Source organism: Elaeis guineensis, chromosome 9 (genome assembly GCF_000442705.2).
Source record: "Elaeis guineensis isolate ETL-2024a chromosome 9, EG11, whole genome shotgun sequence".
Lineage (NCBI taxonomy): Eukaryota > Viridiplantae > Streptophyta > Magnoliopsida > Arecales > Arecaceae > Elaeis > Elaeis guineensis.
Genome location: NC_026001.2, coordinates 10,524,689 through 10,549,917, shown reverse-complemented (window position 1 = coordinate 10,549,917; position 25,229 = coordinate 10,524,689). Strand labels below are relative to the sequence as shown.

Here is a 25,229-nt window from a genome sequence, read left to right as displayed (position 1 = left end):
AAAACATTCCCCCGTTAAAGCCGAGAAAGCGGAGCTATTTATTAAGAGATAAATCCCCCGTTAATACGTAATGTAACTAATTCTCTCTCTCTCTCTCTCTCTCTCTCCCCTCTGAAGCCCCACGCCCCTCCATCTCTCTCCGCCTTTGGATAGGGTGCTCCGCGGCCGGTGGCGATGGCGCAACCAGCGGCACAGGTGGCGCCGGCGACGCAGGGGCGGCAGCAGCAGCGTCAGCAGGCGGGGTTCGGGCAGACGGTGGCGGGGATCATCCGGATGGCAGTGTTCTGGTACTTCGCCATGAAGTTCTTCTCCCCCAAGAAGCCCTCTGAGCCCTCCCATCTCATCTCCAATCTCTTCCAGAAGGGCGAGCCCTTGGTCAGTTCCTTTCTGGTTCCCTCCACACAAACCCTAGCTTCTTCAATCCTTTCCTGCACGTCTCGATATTTAGATCGGAGCTTTTGTGTATTTTTCGAAGTGATTTGCATATTTTTCGATTGCGATCCTTTGAGTAATTCCACAGTATTCACTAGAAATTGCTTGAAAGGTGAATCCTTGGAACTCACAGTTTTGTATCGCGCTGATCTTCTAAAGATCGGATTTTCATCTTAGAGTCGTATATTGCACAAGGGCAACATCCAGATACTGAAATGTCAACTTTCTATGGAATTTGTTACTTTTTTTTTTTATGGATTTTCCTATTGTGAAAGCTCAAGTTATTGCTTTTCCCACTATCACTTTGCGTCTTAATAGAAAAAGGTTCTGAGATTTTTTTAGAAGCTTTTTTTTTTTTTAGTTTCTGATTTCCACTCTTTAAAGATTTGTTTTGGTTTTTAGCTATTTGTTTTTTTTTCTTATTAGTTTTATGACTACTATGCTGACTTCTCGATGCCATTTTGATGGGTTCTGTTTCCCGTAAATCTGATTGTAACTGATTGAGACTTGTTTTTGTAGTTGACTAGTTGTGGACTTAGTTATTGTATTTGTGGCTTTGGACTCTGGATTGAGTAATACTACTTAACTGTAAGTCTGCAATTATTATGATTTGAATAGTTGGAGCACCAGTTATCAAGGGCATTAAGAACCTCAAAATTACATAAACCATGATTTTCTTCCACAACGCATGGCTATTCTTTTGCTTGTCTTAGGCTTCTTAATGCCTGGACTTTAGAAAAAGCAAATTCATATTATGAAAAGAGTTTGATGTTTCTATAAAGATTGCAACAGAGGTGTTTTGGGAAATTTCGTCTGGGCCGAAGATAAGAACAGATCGGAGGCCCAACATGTTGACAATTTAACCAAGCCACTATCAGTGCTAAAAGGTCTCCATCGGTCATGCTGCCCCATGTACTTCATTAATTTTCGATTATGCATCATTCACTGTGCATATGTTGCGAGGATTGCTCTGGGTCATTTGAATCTGGCAGAGGCATTAATTGCCTCTCCCTCTCTCGTCCCATTCTCCAATGGGCGTCAAAAGAAGACAAAAGGAAGAGATGGAGGACAGAGAAAAGGTGGCAGGCGAGGAAAAGTGAGAGGATGCACTTGCATGTCCGGCTTCGGCTTGCAGATGTCCACACCCTTCACGCGCGTCCGACCCCACTTCGACAGCTAGCCTTAGTTTTCGGACAAACGGACTTCCTACTTTGGCCACTTGGCTTCATCTATCAATCGGGACTTCGGCAGATGATCTTAGCTTGGACGACTGACACTTATCTCGGCCAAGTCCTTAGCTACCAGTCCAGATGTGACACCCAGACATTGGGCATCGAGCTAAGGGAAGCCCCAGCTCTGGTGTCTTCCCTGGAGATTTTTGGCTGATCTTTACTCCTAATCGATCCCGAAGCCACTCACTATTATAGCTCATTACTTTGGAAAGATCGGTCCCCGCACAGTCCCATCAGGTCGCATTACCATGCATGCGACTAAGCCACTTGGGCATCTGATCTGGAGACCCGGGCAAGCCCTCAATAGGCTGACTTCGGCCGTCACCCCCAACTCTAGCATTTATTAAGCTTGCCGCATCCTGATGTATGACCAGCTCGAGGCCTACTCTCCCTAATTCTTGGTTTGATTGAAGCACTCAATGACCTCGGTCCAAGATTTCCAAAACAACGGTCTCATCAGGTAATTAAAGATAGCAGCTTGTCATGATGATTGTAAGAGGCCTTTCTATGATCCAGTCACGTCATTTTATTTAATGATGAGGGTGACCATGAAAAAAGCCACGCCATTCCCTGGGCCTTGGTTGCCAATCCATGCAATTAATAAAGATGGCCCCCATTGGCTATAAGGTGACATCACTCATCAATCCAGAAAATCAAAGGATTAGATGTGGTACTCAAGAACATGATGAGGGGCAAAAAGGTTCTTTATGGCTTCTCTTTTTTTCAAGACTCCAATCTCATCTATAAAAAAGTAAAACAGGGATCCTCTAGGTACGTCTCTTCTCCCTCTCACAAACGCTCGTTGTTTTTCATCTGCTGTGGAAAATCTAATTTGAGTGTCGGAGGGTCCCCATCGGAGCCACCTCTGGTAGGGGTTTTTCTTACAGGTCCAGCTGCTATCGATCCGTCGGACGACGTCCTGCTTTAGCACCTTCGGCCTAGGATGGATTCCAGCCGTAACAGATTGGCGCTAGAGGAAGGGCCGTGCTTTGTTCGTTTTTGAAAAAGATTGAGCAATCCATTGTCATGATTGAGTGAAGGGCATCCTTGAGGTACTCTAACCCAAGGCATGCTCCTCCGCAGAAGCTCTAGTCAGAAACCACGCTCTGCATTAGCCACTGAAGGCGATGTTACAATCCCCTCTGCCGACTCTTGGAAGAAACAAGATGGTCCACGCCGTACAACTATTAAGCTCGGCCTCGTTAAATGAGAGGTCCCCCCTTTTCAAGCTCTTTTGGTAAGGTTTAAGAATAGGGGGCAATAATTTAAGTCGGAAGGATACAAGCTTATTTGTGGGAAGGAGTGACCGCTTTATCAAAAGAATTCCGTCGTGCCATCTCAACGGCATCACATCTCCAAAGATAAAATTGGCCGAACATCCAATCTTCGGAAGAAGTCTCTTCCCGCTCAAGGGACCCTCTTTCTCTTCCCATGGCTTCTTTTTTTAAGTATGCATTAAAAGAAGAGAGAGACAGAGAAAAGGAGAAAAGATCTGTCAGAGATCAAGGCCATAGGGAAAATAAAAATGTGCAAGGGATTTCAAATTAATCCTGATATGCCCTCTTTTATCTATGCCCCCTTATAATGGGACTTTGCACCCATTTCATTATTTATTAATTGTCACTCCTATAAATACATACTCTTCTTTTTTATCAGGACAGGGAGGACTTCTTAAAGAAAGTCCCATAGGTGATCTGTGAGTTTGTAAAAAGTGTCGAACTCAATAGTTCGAGTGCTTACCCATGGCTACATACCAAATGGATCGGTTAACGCCCCTCCAGGCACTCCCGATTGGGTCCAATAAATGGGTTGCACGCAATCCGGATCGGAAGAGGAAGCGAGCTTCAAAAGACAACTTTTTGGAAAGAGATTCTTAAGTTCTCATTTTTTACTTTATTTTCTTTCCTTCTGAAAAAGACTGCAGGCCTATAAGCATCTAAATCAAGGCTGAGGCCGAAGTTAAAATCAAGGTTGAAGACCTCGCTTTTCAGCAAGGAGCCGAAGCCCTTGGCGACTAAGTAGTGGGAGGTAATTGATCCGGACCCTCAGAGGTTGAACTCTACTTTGCAATGAGTCAGCGCTCATGAAAACATTAGTTGTCTGGGATGCCAAGACCTCGATCTTTAGCGAGGAGTCGAAGTAGGGCAAAACCCTTCGAGCCTCGATAAAGCAAAGATACCGTTGAGCTTCGATAGAGCAAAGATGTCGTTGAGTCCTGATTGTGCCGAAAGCGGACCTCGATAGAATAAAGATGCCGTCGAGCTTCGGTAGAGCAAAGATGCCGTCGAGTTCCGTCTCCTTGAGGCCTACGATGTTGAGTGGTGAAGTCTCTCGTGAGAGGTCGGAGTAGCCACCCACGTCGGCCGAGCCGAAACAGGACGAAATCCTTCGAACCTCGATAGAGCAAAGATGCCGTCGAGTTTTGGCAGAGTAAAGATGTCATCGAGTCCCGAAGGTGCCGAATGTGGACCTCAATAGAGCAAAGATACCATCGGACTTTGGTGGAGCAAAAATGCCGTCGAGTTCTGTCCCTAAGGCCTATGATGTTGAGAGTGGTGAAGCCTCCCGAGAGGGGCCGGAGTAGCCATCCATATCGGTCAGGCCGAAACAGGACAAAATCCTGCAGGCCTCGATAGAGCAAAGATGCCGTCGAGTTTCGGCAAAGCAAAGATGCCGTCGAGTCTCGAAGGTGCCCAAGACTGACCTCGATAGAGCAAAGATATTGTCGAGCTTCGGTAGAGCAAAAATATCGAATTTCGTGTCTCTGAGGCCTATGACGTTGAGAGTGATGAAGCTTCTCGCGAGGGATCGAAGTAGCCACCCACATCGGTTTGGTCGAAACAGGATGAAATCCTTCAGACCTTGATAGAGCAAATATGTCGTCGAGCTTCGACAGAGCAAAGATACCGTCGAGTCTCGAAGGTGCCGAAGCGGATTTCGATAGAGCAAAGATACCGTCGAGCTTCAATAGAGCAAAAATATCGTTGAGTTCCGTGTCCTTGAGGCCTACGATGTTGAGAGTGGTGAAGTGTCCCGAGAGGGGCTGGAATAGCCACCCACATCGGTCAGACCAAAGCAGGACAAAATTTTTCGAGTCTCGATAGAGCAAAGATGCCATCGAATTTCGGTAGAACAAAGATGCTGTCAAGTCTCGGGTTGAGGATGGGTCTCAACAGAGCAAAAATATCATTGAGCTTTTGTAGAGTAAAGATGCCGCCAAGTCCCAAAAGAGCAGAAGATCTCACTCTTCAGTGAGAGGTCGAAGATCGTCAGCTGGGTCGGAGTAGGTCAGAGTACGCCCATGAAGACGGAAGCCGAAGTCCACTGGCTGAAGATCCACTTTTCAGTGGGGGAGCAGAAGATCTCACTTTTCAGTGAGAGGTCGAAGATCGCCAGCTGGGTCGGAATAGGTCAGAGGACTCCCATGAAGGTGGAAGTTGAAGTCCACTAGCCGAAGATCCTACTTTTTATTGGGGGAGCAGAAGATCTCACTCTTTAGTGAGAGGTCGAAGATCGCCAGCTGGGTTGGAGTAGGCCAGAGTACGCCCATGAAGGTGTAAGTCGAAGCCCACTGGCCGAAGATCCCACTTTTCAATGGGGGAGCAGAAGGCCTCACTTTTCAGTGAGAGGTCGAAGATTGCTAGTTGGGTCACTAGCCGAAGACGCCACTCTTCGATTGGAGGGCTTCAATAAAGCAGTGGTGGGCTAAAGCTCATTTAAACCAACATCTCAATAGCCTAATCCCACCTACCTCCATACGCCCCACTGTGAATAAAGTTCCTGCATGCGTGTCGTACTTCGGGCAGCTTCGAGATCGATCTCTGTAGGCCTGAACCCCCTCCGGCATGCCCACAAAGTCGAAGACCTTTTGCTCCTTATATACCCAACCAAGGCATGCGATTCCAACTGAAGGAGCTTCCTGCGCATCTTCTGTACATCTGACAGCGTCGACCACGTTTCACGACGTCGATCCATGCCTCAGCGCCAATCTATTTCCCACGTATTTCCCGCGGCACCAAAGAACTCGGTCTGGATGCTCACGTGTTTGTGGGGTTGTGATTGTCCATAGATGAGTGGATGGATAAGAGGGTGACGCGGTGGATAGGGACTGAGCTTCCAGAGAGGGCTTCATGAAATTGGAGAATTCGGCTGAAAGTGGTTCGGAGGCCTACTATGGTGGCCTCCTGTGGATGGTATCGGAGTATACGATGCTGATCTTTTCCCTGGCATCCAGCCCAAGTGATATCGGAGTCACACGTGGGATGTACCGAGGTTCCCCCTCACCTGGCAAACATCGGATCCGGGGTCTTAAGGTCCTCGCACAGTATTTCACCTCTGCTCGCACCAACATCGGTGACTCCGAACTCTCTTTCCCACGTGCCTAGCCATAATGGGCGCCGAAACCATTTGCGAGTGACTCTGGCCTTCTCTCTTGCACGCGCACGCAGCCCTAGCGGCCACGTGCTTCGTTGGGTTTGCAGACTTGGACTTTCCCGACCAACGTTGCCTTTTCTTTCTAAGTCCCGAAGCTCTCTTGTGTATTTGGCCTCCAGCGCTATTGAAGCCCATCGGCCAACCCACTCCCAGGCGATGTCGAAGCATTCGCTCTAAGCCGTCCTGAAGCTCCTCGTCGAATGACTTGCGTCTGAGCAACGCCTAAGCTTTCGTTGATAAAATCGGTCCTCAACAGTTGCGAGACTACTAGTAAGTGATCCAAGCCCCCTGAAGCTCCTTGCATGCGCGTCTTTGCGTTTATCTACAAGCAGGGCCGAAGCTACCCACTGGTAGATCAGATCCCGAATGACACCGATACTAGTAGCCGGCCTGATCTCAAGCAGCGTCGGTGATCTGGTCTCGAGCATTGTCGGAGCCGCCTACCGCAGGCTTGAGCCTTGTAGAGACCTCTGGACCTTTGATCGAGCTGCCCCGGCATCTCCTAACAGGAGACGACGCCTCGGACCATCCTGATAAGTCTAAAAATGGGGGGCAAGCAATCCAAGCTGGAGAGAATAGACTCTAAAAGACTCGCAAAACTCTCGCGAGCAAAGCTAAGGTCAGTGTCAAATTGAAGGGTCAAGACCCATCTGAAGTTGGATTGAAGCTGAACCGAAGCCTAAAATGAGGCGATCTTTAAGACCAGACTAAGGATGCTGAACTCTACAAAGTCGGTCTCCGAGATGCAATTCCCCCCCAAGTCGAGCGACGGGTGGTCTAATCTAAACCAGGTCGGCAAGCTCTCTCGCCTTATGTGTACAGGGTCAATGACGATGACTCCGCATTTTAGCAGGAACTTTGAAGACCTGGGGAACCTATCTTTCGGAAGGCTGAAGGTCTCTCCTTTCGATAGGAAGGTTCAGGGCGGCGTCCCTACTAATTCGGTCTAACCAACATGAGTTTGCTAAATACGATTTGGAGGTAGAATTGCGAGGGATTAGGCGAACACAAAGTAAGCTAAATTCTAAATGAAATATTTCATTTATAATAATTACAGGAAAAGGATCGTGGCAAATGCGATCACATAAAAAAGAAAGAAAAAGAAAAAAGAAATAGCATACGCTAACACCGACTCTACGCCTTGCCTGAAGAAAGGCCCCTTTTCCTTTCGCCAAAAATGTGAGAACTGAAACTTGGGTGCGCCATCACCTTCCCCGCACAAGCCCTATGGTCCTCGAAGCAGTGAAAGTATCTACGCCGATGACCTCCTCTCCGTGCATGGCAGAGGCCTTGAACTCCTCAACTCCGCATTCTTAACCCTCGAAGAGAACATGCGGGAAGGAGAAAGAGGCGCTCTTACGCCCGACGATCGATGGCGACCATCATCCTCGTCCTACCCAAAATGGGAGCTCGATCTAGTCGGGAAGCGGGCATGGTGCCAGTGGCGACGGGTGAAGGCCGCATTCGAATCGCATCAATAGGCCACTGAGGGCCTGAGGGAAGAGGTTTTTTGGTGGTGAGGACCGCGGCCCCCATTGAGAGCAACTGTGCGGTTCGGTGGCCATCCCTCTTGGAAGCATGTGCTCTGCAGAAACATCACGAGAGACTATCATTGAAGCCATGTTCGCTCCGAACATGACGCTGGAGTAATCCCTCAAGGCCGTGGATCCGCAATCCCCCTAGGCAAGACAGCCATTTCCAATACTTTCTGGCCAAGCTACAATCTACTAGGTGACTCCCCTCCCTTGGACGATAGGTGACAACTTCGACCAAAAAGATGGGCTCCCCCGTTCACAAAGAAGACGTCCACTGCACGTCCATGGCGAAAGGAACCGCCCTATCGCACCATGGCGCACAAGAAGTGAACCTCCATTTCGAGATGGAGGATGGGGGGATCTCCTCCCTATAAAAAGAGGAGCCAAATTCAAGCGCCCCATAACCACCCCTATCAACGACGATACGTGTCGACTGGGTGTTGGTCGCGGGCACCGCCCTTGTTGACACACTTAATTCGAGCGTGAGTGGAGCGGTCGTGTCGCTTCACCTCCCCACTCTCGGGCTTTGAGGCAACGTGCATTCAATTCGGGTATAGAAGTGCGGACGTGCCTCGAAAGTCACGCGCATGACCTGCAGTCAGGGTGGCGTCTTACATTCTCGATCAGCGCATGCGGGATTACTCTCTTTGCCTGACACTCAGAGACAGAGGAGTATATGTTGGGATGGGGTATTACGCCTAGATTGAAGCATGTCCCCATCGATGTCAGGTCCCGATGAAGGCCACAACATCGATCCCTGCCTCAACCACCGACTCCAGTTTTTACCGATCCATGCATCGATCAGCGAACCCTATTTCGTCGGAAGACAGGGGTTTGACAGTTGATCCTAGCTTCGACCGACCCCTCGATCATCGGCCCCTAGGCGACATCCGGGCATTGGGCATGGAGCCAAGGGAAACCCCGACTTCAGCATCTTCTTTGGAAGTCTTGAGTCGATCCTTACTCCTAATCGACCTCTGAGTCATTCACTATTACAACTTATCGCTTCGAGGAGATCAACCTTCACCATCTCGAACCCCATGAGGCGGACTGAACTAATCTCTAGGACAAGCCGAGCCTCACTTCTCTGACTCCACTGTCGGACGGACCCGAGCAAACCGGTCGATCCTTCCTCCTGGCTGACGCCCTTCGTTTAGCAACAAGAGTGTCTGTCGGCCCCCAGACTTCAATATCACGAGAAGGATCCGGCATTAAACAACGGCCTTCCATCTAAAATGCAGGTCAGAAGATACTAATTATAGTTTCTGTCTAATCATGTCAGAGTCAGGATACATCACCTTACCACGCCATTCCACTTGCCGGCAATGTGCCGACTAAGTCCCTGTTGGCGTCGAACCATGCCAAGTCTGCATGTCTGAAGGCTCCTCACATACCCGTGCATAATTTTGGCAGTACTGAAGCTGACTATGGCTCCATGGCCCTCTTGTGCATGCTGCTTCACTGGCCTCTGTATTTGGCTTCGGGCAAAACCGTAGCCACTCGCAAGAAGCTTCGAAGTTTCTAGATGCTCGCTATAATCGATCTCTCCTCTACGGGCCATCATTGCTCCCATTGCATGAACACGAACAACACATCGTAATACTCGAGCACACAAATATCCAGTTCCTACATCGAGCCTCAGGTACGGACCATGTGCTAGCCTAATTGGAATTCTTTCATCCACGATTACTTTGAATAGAGGAGAAAGATCGGGGTGAAGAACTCCTTACGCTCACTAGCATCTTCGATGGAATCGAGGCCTTCCTCCCAAAGGCCGTGCAACGAAGCCTCTGGCGTCATCCCCTTCGAAGAAACCTACCTTGGATTCTCTAGCGCCCAGTTCAAATATGCATAAATTCGGACTTTGTTTGTCTCGATTTCGACCGTATTTTCCAGCAATGGCTAAGTGTCATCTACGAGATGCGCAAATCCCGATCAAATACTGCATGGAAATCCACATTCCCCGATATGCACCGCTTGTTGAAATGCAGCTTATCATTGTCCCTCTGCAACTCTTCGCATTCGTCGAAAGTTGCATGCACATCTCAATTAAAAGGCAACAAGTCCCTGTATCTTCAGCTCATTCTGCCTGCAGTACTCCCTTCGCCTAAGCCAAGGCTTAGGCTCGGAAGTAGGGGGAATGTGTTGGAAAAAATTTCGTCTAGGCCGAAGATAAGAAGAGACTAGAGGCCTAGCATGTTGACAATTTAACCAGCCCATTGTCAGTGCTAAAAGGTCTCCACCAGCCATGCTGTCCTGTGTACTTCATTAATTCTTGATTATGCATCGTTCATTGTGCATATGCTACGAGGATTGTCCTGGGTCATCTGAACCTGACAGAGGCATTAATTGCCTCTCTCCCTCTTATCCTATCCTCCAATGGGCATCAAAGTAAGATAAAAGAAAGAGAGGAAGAGATGGAGGACAGAGAAAAAATGGTAGGAGAGGAAAAGCGAGAGGATGCATTCGCACATCCAACTTCGGCCCATGGATGCCTGCGCCTTCAACATGCATCTGATCCCACCTCAACAGCTAACCTCAGTTTTCGAACACACGAACTTCCTACTTTAGCCATCTAGCTTCGTCCATCAATCGAGACTTCGGCAGATGATCTTAGCTCGGACGGCTGATACTTACCTCGGTCGAGTCCTTAGCTACCGACCCAGATGTGACACCTGAACATCGGACATCGAGCCAAGGGAAGCCCCAGCTCTAGCATCTTTTCTGGAGATCTTTAGCCGATCCTTACTCTTAATCGGCCCTGAAGCCACTCCTTATTACAACTCATTACTTTGGGGAGATCGGTCTCCGCACAGTCCCATCAGGCCGTGTTACCCTGCGTGCGATTGAGCCACTTTGGCATTTGATCTGGAGACCCAAGCAAGCCCTCAATGGGCTGACTTCGGCCGTCACCCCCAACTCCAGCATTTACTAAGCTGGCCGCATCCCGACATGTGACCTGCCCGAGGCCTACTTTCCCTGATTCTTGGTTCGGTCGAAGCACTCAGTGACCTCAGTCCAAAGTCTCCAAAACGACTGTTATGTCAGACAATTAAAGATAGCAGCTTGTCATGATAACTGTAGGAGGCCTCTTCATGGTCCAATCATGTCATTCCATTTAATGACAAGGGTGACTGTGAACAAAACCACGTCATTTCCTGGGCCCTGGTTGTCAATCCATGCAATTAATAAAGATGGTCCCCACTGGCTATGAGGTGACATCACTCACCAACTTAGAAAATCAAAGGATCAGGCGTGATACTCAAGAACATGATGAGAGGCAAAAAGGTTCTTTATGGTCTCTCCTTTTTTCAAGGCTCCAATCTCACCTATAAAATGGTAAAACGGGGATCCTCCAGGTACGCCTCTCTATTTCACAAATGCTCGCTCTTTCCCACCTGCTGCGGAAAATCTGCTTTAGCGTCAGGGGGCTGCAGAAAATCTAATTTGAGCGTCGGAGGATCCTCACCAGAGCCATCTCTAGTAGGGACTTTTTTTGCAGGCCTGGCTGCCATCGATCCACCGGACGACGTCCTGCTCTAGCACTCCGGCCCAGGATAGATTTCAGTCGCAACAAGAGGAATCTACCTTGACACCTCCATTTTACCTGTTACATCTAACATCAGCGGGTTCATTTCATGAATCTCGAGTGCCATGTAACATTAACCTCCATAAACCTTTATAAAAGGTTTATTGCCTGCCCGGTGATTTTGGTCCTTGAGTAATTAGGAAGAAAAGAAATAGGAAAACAAGGTATTTATAGTGAAAAAGATAAAATCAATATATAAATTTTATAGGAACATGGATTTGTTTTCTCTGTCTTACACAAAGCCATGAAAAGGATACTTTAAGGTACCTATGTTGTTCAGAAAAGAAGGTAGCTACTTAAGCAACCCAATTAAGGTTTTTAATCTTCTCAGAAACCAATAAACCGGTCGTAAATACAATCTAAACTTATGGTCTTCCAACCTCAAGCAAACTTTATGGTAAATCCAAAACATTAGAACTTCCCATCCTAAAATTGCTTGCTTTCTGCTTGTGAACTCATTGACATTGATTTTGCATTAAATGGAAAACATTGGATATTTACTGCATTACACGCTGTATCACTGCCCTTTATTAAATTAAATTGACTTTACTGTTTCTAAAGCTCACTGAGAAAGCAAGTGTATGCCATCGTTTCCTTGTATATTACATTGGAACAGCAGAACAAGTTTTGCATCTAAATCTGTCACTCTGCAGACACTCGAGTTCAACCATTATTTCTTTTGAGGAATACGCTTGTCATAATTTGAGTTTGACATGTGTTATATGCTTCTGTTTTTATACCAGTTCTGCTTTTGTTCTCTCTATTATTTCTCTGTGCATGAATAAATGTTTGTTGCTGCTTTTTCTTGTCCAGGACATGTGGCTATATCTTTCTGAACAGGAGAAGTTTAATGACTTCGGCAACGAAGATGCTCTTGTTTGGCATGAGGCAAACATTCCATATGCAGTTTGGGTCCCGGGTAGTACTAGGTCTACTTCCCTGAAGTATTATCCATCAGAGGTATTGCCGAACAGATTATGCAGATCCAAGACCTAGTTTTACTAATAACCGTGGATTATGATTTTCTACTTTTCCATTCGCTTGTCCTTTGAGCCTATCTGACTTCTTGCATGATGGGCATCATGTAACTTGTAGGCTGTGAAGCACAATGGGAGCCTGTATGCTCATGTTTTCTTTGCACGCTCAGGATACCCTCCAGATCCTAGTGATCCTGAGTATGAGCCAAAATCTGCCTTTGGGAGGACACATCGTGAGGATTTTATGCTTACATATTTGTGATATAGATTTTTGTAAACTTCATGGCAGTGAACAAAACCTTCTCTTATTTTGTTACTCTTTTAGCTGTTGTGACATTCTTGCCCAAGTCCAAAGCTGATAAAAGGAAGAGTCTGCTGGGAAATTCCAAGGGGGCTGAAAAGGAAGAACAAGCACCTGAGGTTTGCTCTTCTTTATTTTCCTTTTTTTGATCAAACTGTAGGCTCCAAATGAATGTGAATATTCATTCAAGTGTTGTGATCTTTTGACTCTCTTCCTAGTACTATTATTGTTATGCTTGTGGTAGTTCCCACCTCTTTCACTCCAAAGGATTATGTTTTTAGCTCTTGGAAGAATAATAGTTGCCTTTATCTCCTTACCTTTAAGGCACCTGTGGCTTCACCTAAATTCTTCTATGTGCTTGTTACAGTCGAAGGATGATACACAGGCAGAAGCTAAGGATGAGGGTCTGGTAGAATGGGTCTCCTATTGGAAACCAAATATTACCATTAATCTTGTCGATGATTTTACACGGTATGTTTGTTCCAAACTTTATCTTATTTTTTTGTCTTTAAAGTTAGTAAATCAGCAAGAATGTGTTAGCATGTAACAACTTACATGCTACATACCACATCTTAATAATGATGATGCAAATGTAGAAATCTCTACACAAGGATCCTAATTTTTCCAAATTATTGGAAAATCCCTGTTTACGAATTTCATTTGTTGGGTGATAAACCAAAATAGCAATTTGTTTCCGAACAACTCAATTCTTTTAGTAATAGTAAATTTCACCTAGTATTAATAAATTATTTGTGAAATATTGAATGAATGATATCAGCAATTGTCATTTCTGTTCATTTTTGGTGTTTATGTGATATCCTATATGTTTTCCTCTTGTTACATGCACCTGCCTCTGCGCTAAACAATTATTTGAAATTCTTTTCACGATCTAAAATTATCAAAGTATATTACTTTTGTTGAATTCCTTTAGAAATTTTGACAAATTTATACATTTTCTTGATTTATTACTATCTAGGTGACCCTTGTAAAGAGGCCTAGGCAGAATGCTATGCAGCAACTCTTATAATGACCTAGTGGAACATGGAAGTGACGAAGCAGTCATCAGAAGTTAAAATTATTAAAACTATATAGGTTATGTAACTTATAGTTTCACATCTAGAATTCAAACAAGTAGCTTCCTGATTAGGAGAAATAGGAGATGTATCGAATGGATGACTATGATACATCTGGATGAATTGACTAGCTTCTCTTTCAAAAATGTTATTTGGAGAAAATCCAAAATTATTTAGCTGACCTCTAATAGTGAGCCATCAAAACAATGACAGCTTTATCACTAGGTGACCTTTTAAGATGGTCAAGCACTTGTATAGGTGCAGAACCTGGACCCTTGGGCAGCCACCTGTTTTCAGTGTTTCATGAACACAAGAATTGAATTTGGAGAAACATCCAAGTGCCTGAGTTGGTAAAAGAAGAAAAAGGATATAGGAGATACAGGGGAGGAAAAATTAACTATATTATACTTATCGAAATCAGTTTTAGATGCTTTATAAAGAACAGATTGGGACATATTATTTTATGTGATGTTTCATTCAAACTCCATTATTAACTCAAAGATACAATAAACATGATTTTTTACAAGTATGATAATGCCTGCATCCTTATCCTAACTCTAGAAACAATAAGGACCTACACAACCTTTTCTGGTGGGCCCAACTCATTGCTAGGAGGCTAGTTCTTCATTTTTCTCTAAATTTTGCAAACAAAGAACTTGATAAATGCTTGGAAATCTTGCATGCATCCAACTTGTGGTTATCTGTTGAACACAATTTTTTCTAAGTGGACCCGAAATTTCAGGTGACATAACCCCTCTTATGACTCATGAGAGTAGCAGATACCTAAGGGATGTGGCTGCCGAAAAACCTAAGCAGGATAGGTGCCTAGATGGCTGCCTTTGACAGCATTGACTGATATAGCACACAATCATGTCAACATGTTTCATGTGTTTTTGCTGCTACTAGGAAACAGACACCTGCAGCACATCCCGAAGAAAAATATAACAAAGATAATGCGAGTATAAACTATTTTAATTCTTCTGTTTTGTTACTTTTTAAATATGATAAACTGTATTGTAAATTTAAAAAAAATAGAAATTTAAAAATATACATAAAAAATTTAAAGAGTCATGCAGTATTCTTAAAGATCATTTGAATTATCCCGGTGCATGTTATGATGAATCAGAAATTATTCTCATTAAACATCAAAATCCTAGCCCTCACGTGTGTATTTGGCTCAAATTTAGTTAAAAATTAGACCATACTATAGAAGATGGTGCAATGCTCGCTTGATTTTCTTTTTTGTTCATTCTAGATGTCCCTGTACATCCTTTTTCCACCCTTCCAATTTCCTTTTTCTATCCTAGACCACATTTCCTGTTTCCTAATTCACCCAACTGGCAAATTCTTTCTTTTTCCATAAATATAAGATTCTGAAAGAGGATTTCAATTATGTTGTGATTCTTTGATGAATGTTTACCCAATTAGGAAGGAATTGGAAATTCTGTGTGTGTGATGTATGTATGTATGTAGAGAGAGAGAGAGAGAGAGCAGGGATGGGATATATGATGAAATTTAAGAGTAGGAAAAGAATGTGGTAAGATTTGGGATTGGGTAATTTACTTATGGAGGCTAAAGTATTTTGAGAAAAGTGAGGATGTCCTGGAAATAAAAGCTGACTGATGGAATCTTTTAGGGCATATTCCAAAATTCTGAACTCCCGTTTCACATTATGGCATAGACTTTTATTGTATCTCAAGAATTTCACTCCAACTTTCCTTTTTGATGTCAATCGAGTTTAAAGTTGAAGAGCCTACCTAGTTGTCTGCTAGTGATTTCCAGTCCGACCAATTTCTTTGTATTCCATGGGAATATTCTATTTCTATTCGTTAGTTATATATTTGTCGTCTAATAGATTTGCAAATACATTGTAGACTGTGGTACTTCTAATATTTCTAGCATATACCAAGCAGTATTGTAGCTCAGGCAGTTTGGCTTCCTTAAAAATGCTGACTTGAGTGCCTGATGTATAATTCTCTTTAGCTTGCAAAACTTTGTAAGGTGATCAGGAGACGAGGCCATGCAGCTTTTGTGTTTAAGATGTGTTTAGGGTTCATAGTTTGTGGCAAATATTATATAAATCATATCAGCAAATAAGAATCTGTTCAAGAGTGATGTAAAAACATTTAATTTGATCTGAAGTCACAGCATAAAATAATGCACACCATTTGTTCTGTTTTTTTTATATTTCTTTTTCTTAAAAAGGTTTTGATTCATGAGTGTTTGATTTGCAACATGATGCATAAATCATTGCTCTTGCATTATCTTAAATTCTGATGTTCTTGATGGACATCTGATATCTTGAATCTATTTCTTTTTTTCCTCTCATTGTTGTGAGACTTTCCTTATTTGTGAGGTCAGCTAATTTCTTTATTTCTCTCCTTCTATTGCAGATACCCTCATAACAACATTCCTCCAAACATTATTGGCTGTATCCAGATACTTACATTTTGTTTAATTAATTGGATACCTTCTGAGCATTTCTCTACACTATGTTGACTATGGTTTGGTAGTAATAGCATGGAGAAATTTTTTCTTATTATCCGGTTTGTCAGTTTATCTGGACATTAAAGTTATTTGTATTATTCAAATTAAACTCCAAGAGTTATTATCATCACTAACAACATAGTTTCCAAACATATCCCAACTGCAGTTTTTCATGGTTTAAACAGAATCCTTTCCTGCTGCCTTTGTTTACTAGAAGGTGCACATCATGATTGAGGTTCTGTCACAGATCTGCCACTACTAACCTCTCTAGTTTCTAGTACATACAATCTGGTGTATAATGTACATAATTGAATAAATGCACATAAAAGTGAATCTTATTTCAATTTTCATTTTTGTTATGAATTAACTTGTGCTTTTTGAAATTGAAATTATTAGATGAGCCTAAAGTTTTCTCGCTCTGTCTAAAGCTTTACTCAGTTGTTAATTAGAAAGTCTGCATAGCACAATCATTTCACAATCATATCATCAAGCAATAACCTTCTAGTAGAACAATTTTGAATGTCACCATTAGTTCAATCCCTGGTAATTGCTGCAATTCTAATATCTTTTTTTTTTTCCAAATAAAGTTATTTCCTTATGTTTTCTGAAAGATGAATTTGTGGAAATGTCCTTTGACTGAAAGAAGTTATAAAATGAATTAAAATGGAGGCCAACAGATGCACATATATCATGAATGGTAAAATTCTATTCCTTGACATGGGTTTCGCAGATCTGAATATAGAACCTTCTACTGGGAACTACTACCCCACAATCTTCTTCAATGAATTCTGGCTGTTGAGGGATAAACTGATACCACTCAATGATACTGCGAAGGAGTTGCCCGTTAATCTGGAATTGGGTCCAATTAGCATGACCAAGTGGCAGTTGTTTTTACAGATTGAGCAGTCATTCCAGATTCACCGTAATTATGGAAGTATGCTTGAAGGCGAGGCTGATGAACTCAAGGTAAAAGTTTATGACATTGAAATTGCAAATTTAAAAGCCAAACTTTTGTGATATTTTAAATTTTTAAAATGTGGATCTAAAGATAGATTGATCCTGCAATTGTTTATTTTGGGAGAATGTTTGGTCATTCAAAATTGCAATGACTTCATAGCCTTTTTTCCTATTTTACTTTCCCTGCCTGGTAGTTGGTTGAGCAATTGATGTACCATGCACTAAACTGATTGACTGTAAGAATTTCTGATACCCCATATTTGCATTGATAAGGAGCTTTATCTTGCAAAACGAAACAAGATCATCTTTGAGACTATCAAATTCTGTTGTATGCATCTGTAAAACTAAGGTCCCTTCACCTTTTTTCTCCGTTCTCATACTGCAGTATATTCTTAACCAAGTTTCTTCCTAGCTATAGTTTACTTGGATCACTTGGTTGTTGATGATTATGAGGCTTATATAGCAAATGATCGATGACTAATATGGTACATGAATCGCTCAAATAATATCCCAGATTATGTTCCTAGCACAAATTCTAGAACTACTGCTGTCTAAGCTGGGTGGGAAAAACAGAGGGTGCAGGTTTAGCTTGTACAGAGTAATAAGGCAAGTATAGACATAAGGCAAATATGAATTTGGAAAATTTTATTGGTTGATATTCATTGCCATAGGTTTGTTAATATCTTTTCTTAATATTCCATTTGATTAAAATTATTTATTTGATTAGTGTATGTTCATTTTCCTGAAGTCACAACTATTTTGCAGCACATTCCATCCTGATCTTTTAATACCTGTTGACTATCTGTTTTTCTTTTAATTCTAGAACTCTGTGTTGGCTCTTTTAATATCTATATATTTTTGTATGATCTACTCGTTTTCCTTTTTTTTGGTGGGGTACATCTACTTAGGTGTTCGATTGCTGATGTTAACTTCACTCTTTTGTTTTTTTTTTACCTTTTTCCATAGAGGGTGTTCTTGGAAGGAAATCCATACCTGCTGGTGGTAACGATGGTTGTATCTGTACTACATTCTGTGTTTGATTTCTTGGCTTTCAAGAATGGTACATTAAGATAACTATTCAGTTTAGACTTAAGTTATCCTTAAATATTAGCATGTTTGAATGCAGCATTGCTCATTATATTTGTTCTTTGCAGATATTCAGTTTTGGAATAAAAACAAGTCTATGGAAGGATTATCTGCAAAATCAGTGGTGGTGAGCTTTATCTGCCAGCTGATTGTTTTCCTTTACCTCCTTGATAATGATACCTCATGGATGATTCTGGCTAGTTCTGGAATTGGTGTCTGCATCGAGTTTTGGAAAATTGGGAAAGCGATGCATATTGAAGTAAGTTCTGTATATGTTATGTTGAAGAAAGGCAAATCTAAAGTTGACTTTGAGATTTTAAAGGAACTTTGTAACCTTACTCTCTGTTCGGCTTTATCAATATTCAAGTAACTTGAAAATCGATTTTCATTTTGAAACTCATTCAGTCTATAAGTTCAATTTGGTTGAATTACATAAAAATTCCAATTCTTTTAAAGATTAAGTAAATGTGTACTTGGTGCAAAATATTCAGTAAAGTGCCAAATTGAGACAACTTGGCCAAGTTATCAGTTCTCCAATATTTTTTTTGATATTTGATCCACTATATTGTTCTGGGACCATGGGGAAGAATTTGTTGATCAGGATGCCTGTCAGTGATACATAGCAAATATTTTTTAAATATTTTTTTTCTTATTCATATAGTTTGTCAACATCATTATTTTCTGATTTACTTTGATATTTTTTGACTAGTAGTTTTAGATATTTTTCCTCAGTCCTTTATCTTACTGATTGCTGCTGCCTTTTTCTTCAAAGTTTGATATTTTTTTGGTCAGCTTTTTTGAATGTTTGATGTACTAGTTTCTAGATCCTTCTGGTTTCAGACCTTCTTAACATCCAACTCAGCCAAACTTTCAGCTCTTTTTCTAAGACTAATGCTTGTGCATGAGATTTCATTTTAATTTTCATTAAACTTTTACATCAGATTGACAGAAGCAGAAGGATTCCAATGTTGAAATTTCGAGACCGTGAATCATATACAAAGAACAAAACTAAGGAGTATGATGATCTTGCAATGAAGTATCTATCATATGTTCTTTTTTTTCTTGTGGCTTGCTCCTCTGTCTATTCTCTCATATACGAGCAGCATAAAAGCTGGTATTCTTGGATACTCTCTTCTCTCACCAGCTGCGTCTACATGTTTGGTAAGTGTTTTCTCCCTTCTATGCAAGTAAGAAACTAGTGCAGTGGATGTATGGCATGAGAATGTTCTAGCACCTATGTTACGGCGGTTTGTTGATGATGACATAAATTTCCATCATCGGTATGAGACACGAATTTCCTAAAGAAAGCATTTTGCTTTGCGGCCTGGTTTTGTCAGTATTAGACATGTAGATCATTTTCCTAAGAGCACCATTTCTATTTCACATTGTCGTATATGGCCTATCATCTTGGTTAATATATAGATGAAAATGACATTAAGTTGGTAGTGTGTCAATGTCTCTACTTTCCAGTTTTGACATTACTCATTATGTTTCCATCAAAAAAAAAAACATTAATTCATAATGTTAATATAACTTGTATATTTGCTTATTATTTTGGAGTGCATTATATACTTTTGAAAGTTGTACTATCTATTTTGGGTTGGCTACATCTTTTCTATATCTCTTGAACCTGAGCATGCCTGTGCTCATGTATGACTATCCATAATTTCTTGAGTTGCCCACTCCATTTTTCAGAACCTTAAGCATCACCTGTGTTTTCTTTTTATTGATCCATCTGTAACCATGAAATCCTTCATAAAATTTTGTCCTCTGTTAGTTAACATGTTTCCAACTTTTGTCTGTTGTAATTCTATTACAAATCTACATCATTCTTGTCATCTGTGTCACATTTTGAACTTTTTTCCACTTCAATGTGAATGTGCCAAATATGTTGACCAATCAAATTTTGGGGCCTTACTTGTATCTCATTTGGTCTTTTCTTACTTGTATATGCCTGATTCACAAGTATCTTTTCTTACTAGCATGTGCCAAATATGTGGCAAATGTGAATGTCAAATATTTTTTTGGCCATGTTCTCATCTTTCCCATTTTTTTGTATAGGCAAATCAAGATCATAAAAATAATTATGTTCTAGGATATATATTTTGATTTTTAACACCACCTTCAGATATTTCATCAAGAATTTTTCTTGTTGTAAGTTGGAGGCACAATAAACATATGAAGTATGAGATTGGAGAATGTGCTATCATTCAAAAAAAGTGAGGTTGTAGGAAAACAGAAGCCACTGTCTTGATCCAGGCTAGTTTTAGTCTATCAAAGAAATTGAAAAGAGAAATTATTGAGTCTGCAAGTGTTGGAGAAGCCAATTAAATAGTACTATATGCTTAACTGTGAAAGACGTGTTATTTTAGAATTGGTAAAGGATATTATACAGCACATATAGTACAAAAATAATGCAAGTAAAATTGTTATTATTTAAAATGAAGTATGTAAAGCAATGAGCATATCTAATGTAATTGGAGAATAATTTCTTTGATTGTAAAATTGCCATTGCTTTGTTAAACAAATCTTTATGATTCACATATTAAGAGGGTTGGTTTGTAGCTAGTGAAGGAGAATAAACCAAAGCTTGTTCAATGCATTACAAGTATTTTATATAAGTGCAACGGAGATGATAAATAGGTATGTCTCGTGATCCGTAACTATATACAACAAACCTGCTTCCAGCCCTTCAAAGTGCCGCAACTAATCCTTCTCCGTCCACTTCTATCAAAGTCTAATTCTCCATCAACACAAGCTCTTACCTAGAATTATCTTATCTCTCTTACATGATAGACCTCCCTTGCATGGCTCTAAGTGAGGGTTCCATGGAATGGTTGGGCAAATATTCTGACCAGCTATCTGATTAAAATCGACCTTATAGAAAATTAATATTTAATTTCTGGTCAAGGCCGATTTAGGGAAGAGAGGGGCTTGCCTTGATGCTTATGCTTGCTACTTGGTACTTGAGAGAGATCTACTATATTTTCTGAGGAATGATTCTTAAAACCATTGCTCTTTGCCTTCTCATTTATGATCTTGTTCATTTAGTTTTGTCCTTTCTCATCAATTAACACAATATTATCCACAAATAACAAACGCCATGTTACATTTATCTGAATTAATTTTGAGTTATTGGATTTGTAACTATACCAGTAACCAGCTGGTGCAACCTTGTACGACCTGTCAGTATGGTACATCTTTGGTTACCTATTCTTGGTATTTGGGGTTGTGGCAGGTACTGGTTCCCTATGGGTACAATACCCCATATCAGCTATCTGGTGTATAAAGCCTTTTCTAATATGAGTATTTTGTTTGTCATTACCGTAAAAAGGTATAGGCTTACTCCTAATCCTTGGTATAAGCTTGTTGTGACTTAAAATGTAAAAAAGACATACAAATTTAAGGGACATATTGAATATAATAATGGAAATAATGCTTTAAAAGCAAGGATATTTTCCTCCCATTTTATTTTCCATTAAGGAAGACCAATTAGAGATATTAGAAGAAAATCAAAAATATAATTTATCTGATGGAAGATATCTATGAAAAGAAAATGGAAAATATATTTTTTGAAAGATATAGCAGAATAAGGGGGAGGAAATAGTCAAAAACTGAAAAACCAAAAGGAAATAACAAAGTTTAGAAAGGGGAAATGTTTACAGTGGGATAATGAACCATAGTAAGATCTCTCATTCTAGGACAATATTGAGGTCTTATAGCAAGCATATAAGCTGTGATTGGTTGTAAATGTAAACCATGTCGATTTTCTTATTTAAATGATCACAATATACAGTTCTAATCACTTGTCATATATCAGCCTAGTTTAAACCATGTTTGAAATCTTGTTAAGCCCAGGCATTCTATGTCTCAACCAGTTATTGTCTCCGTAAACTTTTCAATATAGTTCTCTTATTCATCTTCTTTGTTAAGTTCTCTGTGACTACAACTCAGATATGATCCTTACTTGATAACAATGCTGGAAGGGGAGTTGTTTTAATCCATAACTAAAAATTTTGAGCATACTTGAATTATAATTCAGTTTCAATGTTTTTAATACTTTCAGTATTTGGAGTACTTCAAACAATTTTCTCTTTGGAGATCTATTATTTACCATTGAGCTCGTTGATTGGCAATTTGTCTCTTGTATAATTAATTCCTTTTTTCTGTATTGTCTGCAGGTTTTATCATGATGTGCCCACAGCTCTTCATAAATTACAAACTTAAGTCTGTAACTCATTTACCCTGGAGACAGATGACCTACAAATTTCTCAACACTATCATTGATGACCTCTTCGCGTTTGTCATCAAAATGCCAATGCTGCATCGTTTATCTGTTTTCCGAGATGGTATGTGTGCTATAAGATTGTATATTTAATCCTGCACAAGAACTGTTTAATTACAATTTTCTGATAACTCTGATTTAGAGTGTTACTGTAACATCTAATTTTGGATCTAGAGTATCTACTGTTCCAGTTTGCATCTCTTCCTACTCCACCCTCGACTTTTTGGGCAGGTTTCCCAACTTTGGTTTTTAGTGGGGGATCTGTCGCCTTAAAGCATCTCTGAGATGCCATTTTTAAAAATTCTTTCTCCTGATAAATATATTCGACTTAATTTTCTTACTCTCTTAATTTATTCTGTGGGTTGCAGATGTTATTTTCTTAATATATTTGTACCAGAGATGGATATATCCAGTAGATAGGAAACGTGTTAATGAGTTCGGCTTTGGAGGTGAAGATGAAGACCAGAGCAATCAAAGCTTGGTTGCCAATGATGTGACGGCAGCTCAGGATGGTGATGCCAGTACTGATGACAACAAGAAGACCAATTGAGCTTGAAGATTCATATCGCAGTAGGTGCCATGGCATGGCCAGTTTAAAAACGGTTTCAGTTCCTTCGCTGTTGGATATAAGTTAGCCCCCCATCTTGGGTTGGTCATCTCTGCCACATGGCAAAATTTTATGGCCAAGCTGGATGAATGATAAGGCCGCCAACACCGACCATTTGATGTTGCAGTCCTATGCGCACTATGAACAGTATCTTGACGTATGGGTTGGATATACTCTAGAGTTCATAAACATTGCTTTGAATGTAATTAAACAAATCAGTAGCTTAAAATTCAACCAATATGTTGGCATGGTTAGATGCTGGTGTTTTATTCCTTCAAGGCAACTCAGGTTTGTTGTGTTGTAACTTGGCCTTATGGAGATGTCGTTCATGGTTCAAATCATATTCGTCATGTCCAGGTTGGAGTCAGACATTAACGTGATCTCGAAGTCTATGTTTCCAGTTGTTTATTATTTGGATGACACTGCATAAAGGTGGTTGGGTTGGTGATGTTTTTCCATTTCTCTATATATATATATATATATTGTGAGTTGTTTATTCCTTATGCTGAATGCACCCTCATCACTTTGTGGCCTTGCTATGTAAATAACAATATTTATCCGTTTTAGTGGTCATTTAATTACTCATGCTTCGATGTATAAACTCTGATGATTAGGTTGTTCTTTTGGTATGGGCAGGTTGGAAATTTGATTCTGTTTCTTAGTTTTTCCATCCTTACTTTTTACCCTGGAAATCTTTCCCTAAGTCTTAATATTTTGGAGTGATGCAAAATGGTCACAATTATGTTAGATTATGTTTTCTGACACATACTGTGTTGTCCAACTGACGGTATGGTTGGTTTTATGCGAGGACGGAGACCGATGGGTCCGTGGAATAACTTTGCATTTAGTTGTCTGATATTAGATGTCTAATCAAAGAAAACCAAAAAAAGCTGCTTCTTGTGTTGTGGTTTCAACTCCCCACATGCATAGAAAGATATAAAGGAAGCCATGCCTCCAACTCTGTTGATATTGCTCATTCCATTGTAATTTTTCGGACAAATTTGATTGGCAATGGACTCAATTCTTTCATTTGCTATACTAAATTAAGCATTAAAAAGAAAGAGGGCTTTTGAGTCTTGTCAGTGAGAGGAATTTTGGACCTTAAAAATTTCTATTTCAAGATCTAGATCTTGGCATGCGGGGCATGCACGTACTCAAGGACGTACTTCGCATGATGGCGATGGAATGGAGTTCCAAAAGTTTCCGCAAATCACATTATTTCACGGAAGGGGCAGTAGTATAAACACACCATGGATCAGCCTATCCATTGCACCGTTTCTACCTCGCCAAAATATTATCCATCCATTGCACCGTTTCTACCTCGCCAAAATATTCTGCATGTACTTCTAGTTGCTTGTGTAGCAATCAGCCTTGGTGTGCATTGCAAGCAACTGATTCGACCAAGATCTGAGCCTCACACGTTTGGTGAGTCATGAGTGTACTAAAATACCAGCATGGTGTAATCTTGTCTCCAAGGACTGTTTAGATTTAGACTTCTATTATGAGCTCTAGAGATTCATCTACCAAGCCAAGTTCATATCTCATACCACCCTTGGGCAGCTTGATTTATTTTATCACCAAATTCTCTAGTTTATTCTGTTGGCAACAGCACTTGGGTTAGCCATTTTTTCACACCTCTTACTGCATATATTGGAATAAACTTAAATAAACAAAGCGTCACGAGAAAACCTATGGTGCATGCATATGGCAATGATTTGGAGCTATCATTTCCTGAACACTGCACCAAAACAAGGCCTTAGATTGCCTTCCAGTTCAGACACTGGTAGTTACTATTTCTAGTTGATCTCTAGGCTTAGGAGGATGGTGAGAGAATCCGGAGCTTCCAAGAGCTACGGTATGAAAGTGTCCTGCTTCACCCAAAAAAGAGAAGCTGGCACTCTTTCTTCGGCTGAGCCGAGAAGGGTGAGAGCCAAGCCTGGTTGGAGTTTTAAGCTGGCTCTCTGCAGTGGTGTGGGGCCCATCGTTTCAGAGCCCATGTTGCTCTCGCACTCCACAGATGCTGTCAGCTTTATGGTCAAAATGGAGGTTGGAGACAGCTGTGCAAAATAAGATTTTACAGAAAAAAAGAGATTACCAATAGATTAAAAAAGAGACCTTAAATCATCTTTAGGTCGAACCTATCTTAAGGGTTTCTATGTTCTTTTCCAGAATGGACTCAGGTCTTGGGTGGAATCCCAAGTATGCCCTCCCTTGCCATTGCCACTTTTGCTGTT

At 41.1% G+C, this 25,229-nt stretch overlaps 1 protein-coding gene across 1 annotated transcript; it reads left to right on the top strand.

Annotated features, from left to right (window-relative positions):
* Positions 1-81: 81 nt before the first annotated feature.
* LOC105051691 (uncharacterized) lies at positions 82-23,443 on the top strand. Its single transcript, XM_010932244.4, has 12 exons — positions 82-375; positions 12,036-12,182; positions 12,318-12,432; positions 12,525-12,619; positions 12,868-12,971; positions 15,967-16,004; positions 16,791-17,026; positions 17,984-18,077; positions 18,172-18,362; positions 19,045-19,264; positions 22,285-22,452; positions 22,757-23,443. The coding sequence occupies exons 1-12, from the start codon at positions 175-177 to the stop codon at positions 22,936-22,938; spliced, it is 1,791 nt and encodes a 596-aa protein (XP_010930546.1). The 5' UTR covers positions 82-174; the 3' UTR covers positions 22,939-23,443.
* The last annotated feature ends 1,786 nt before the right edge of the window (positions 23,444-25,229 follow it).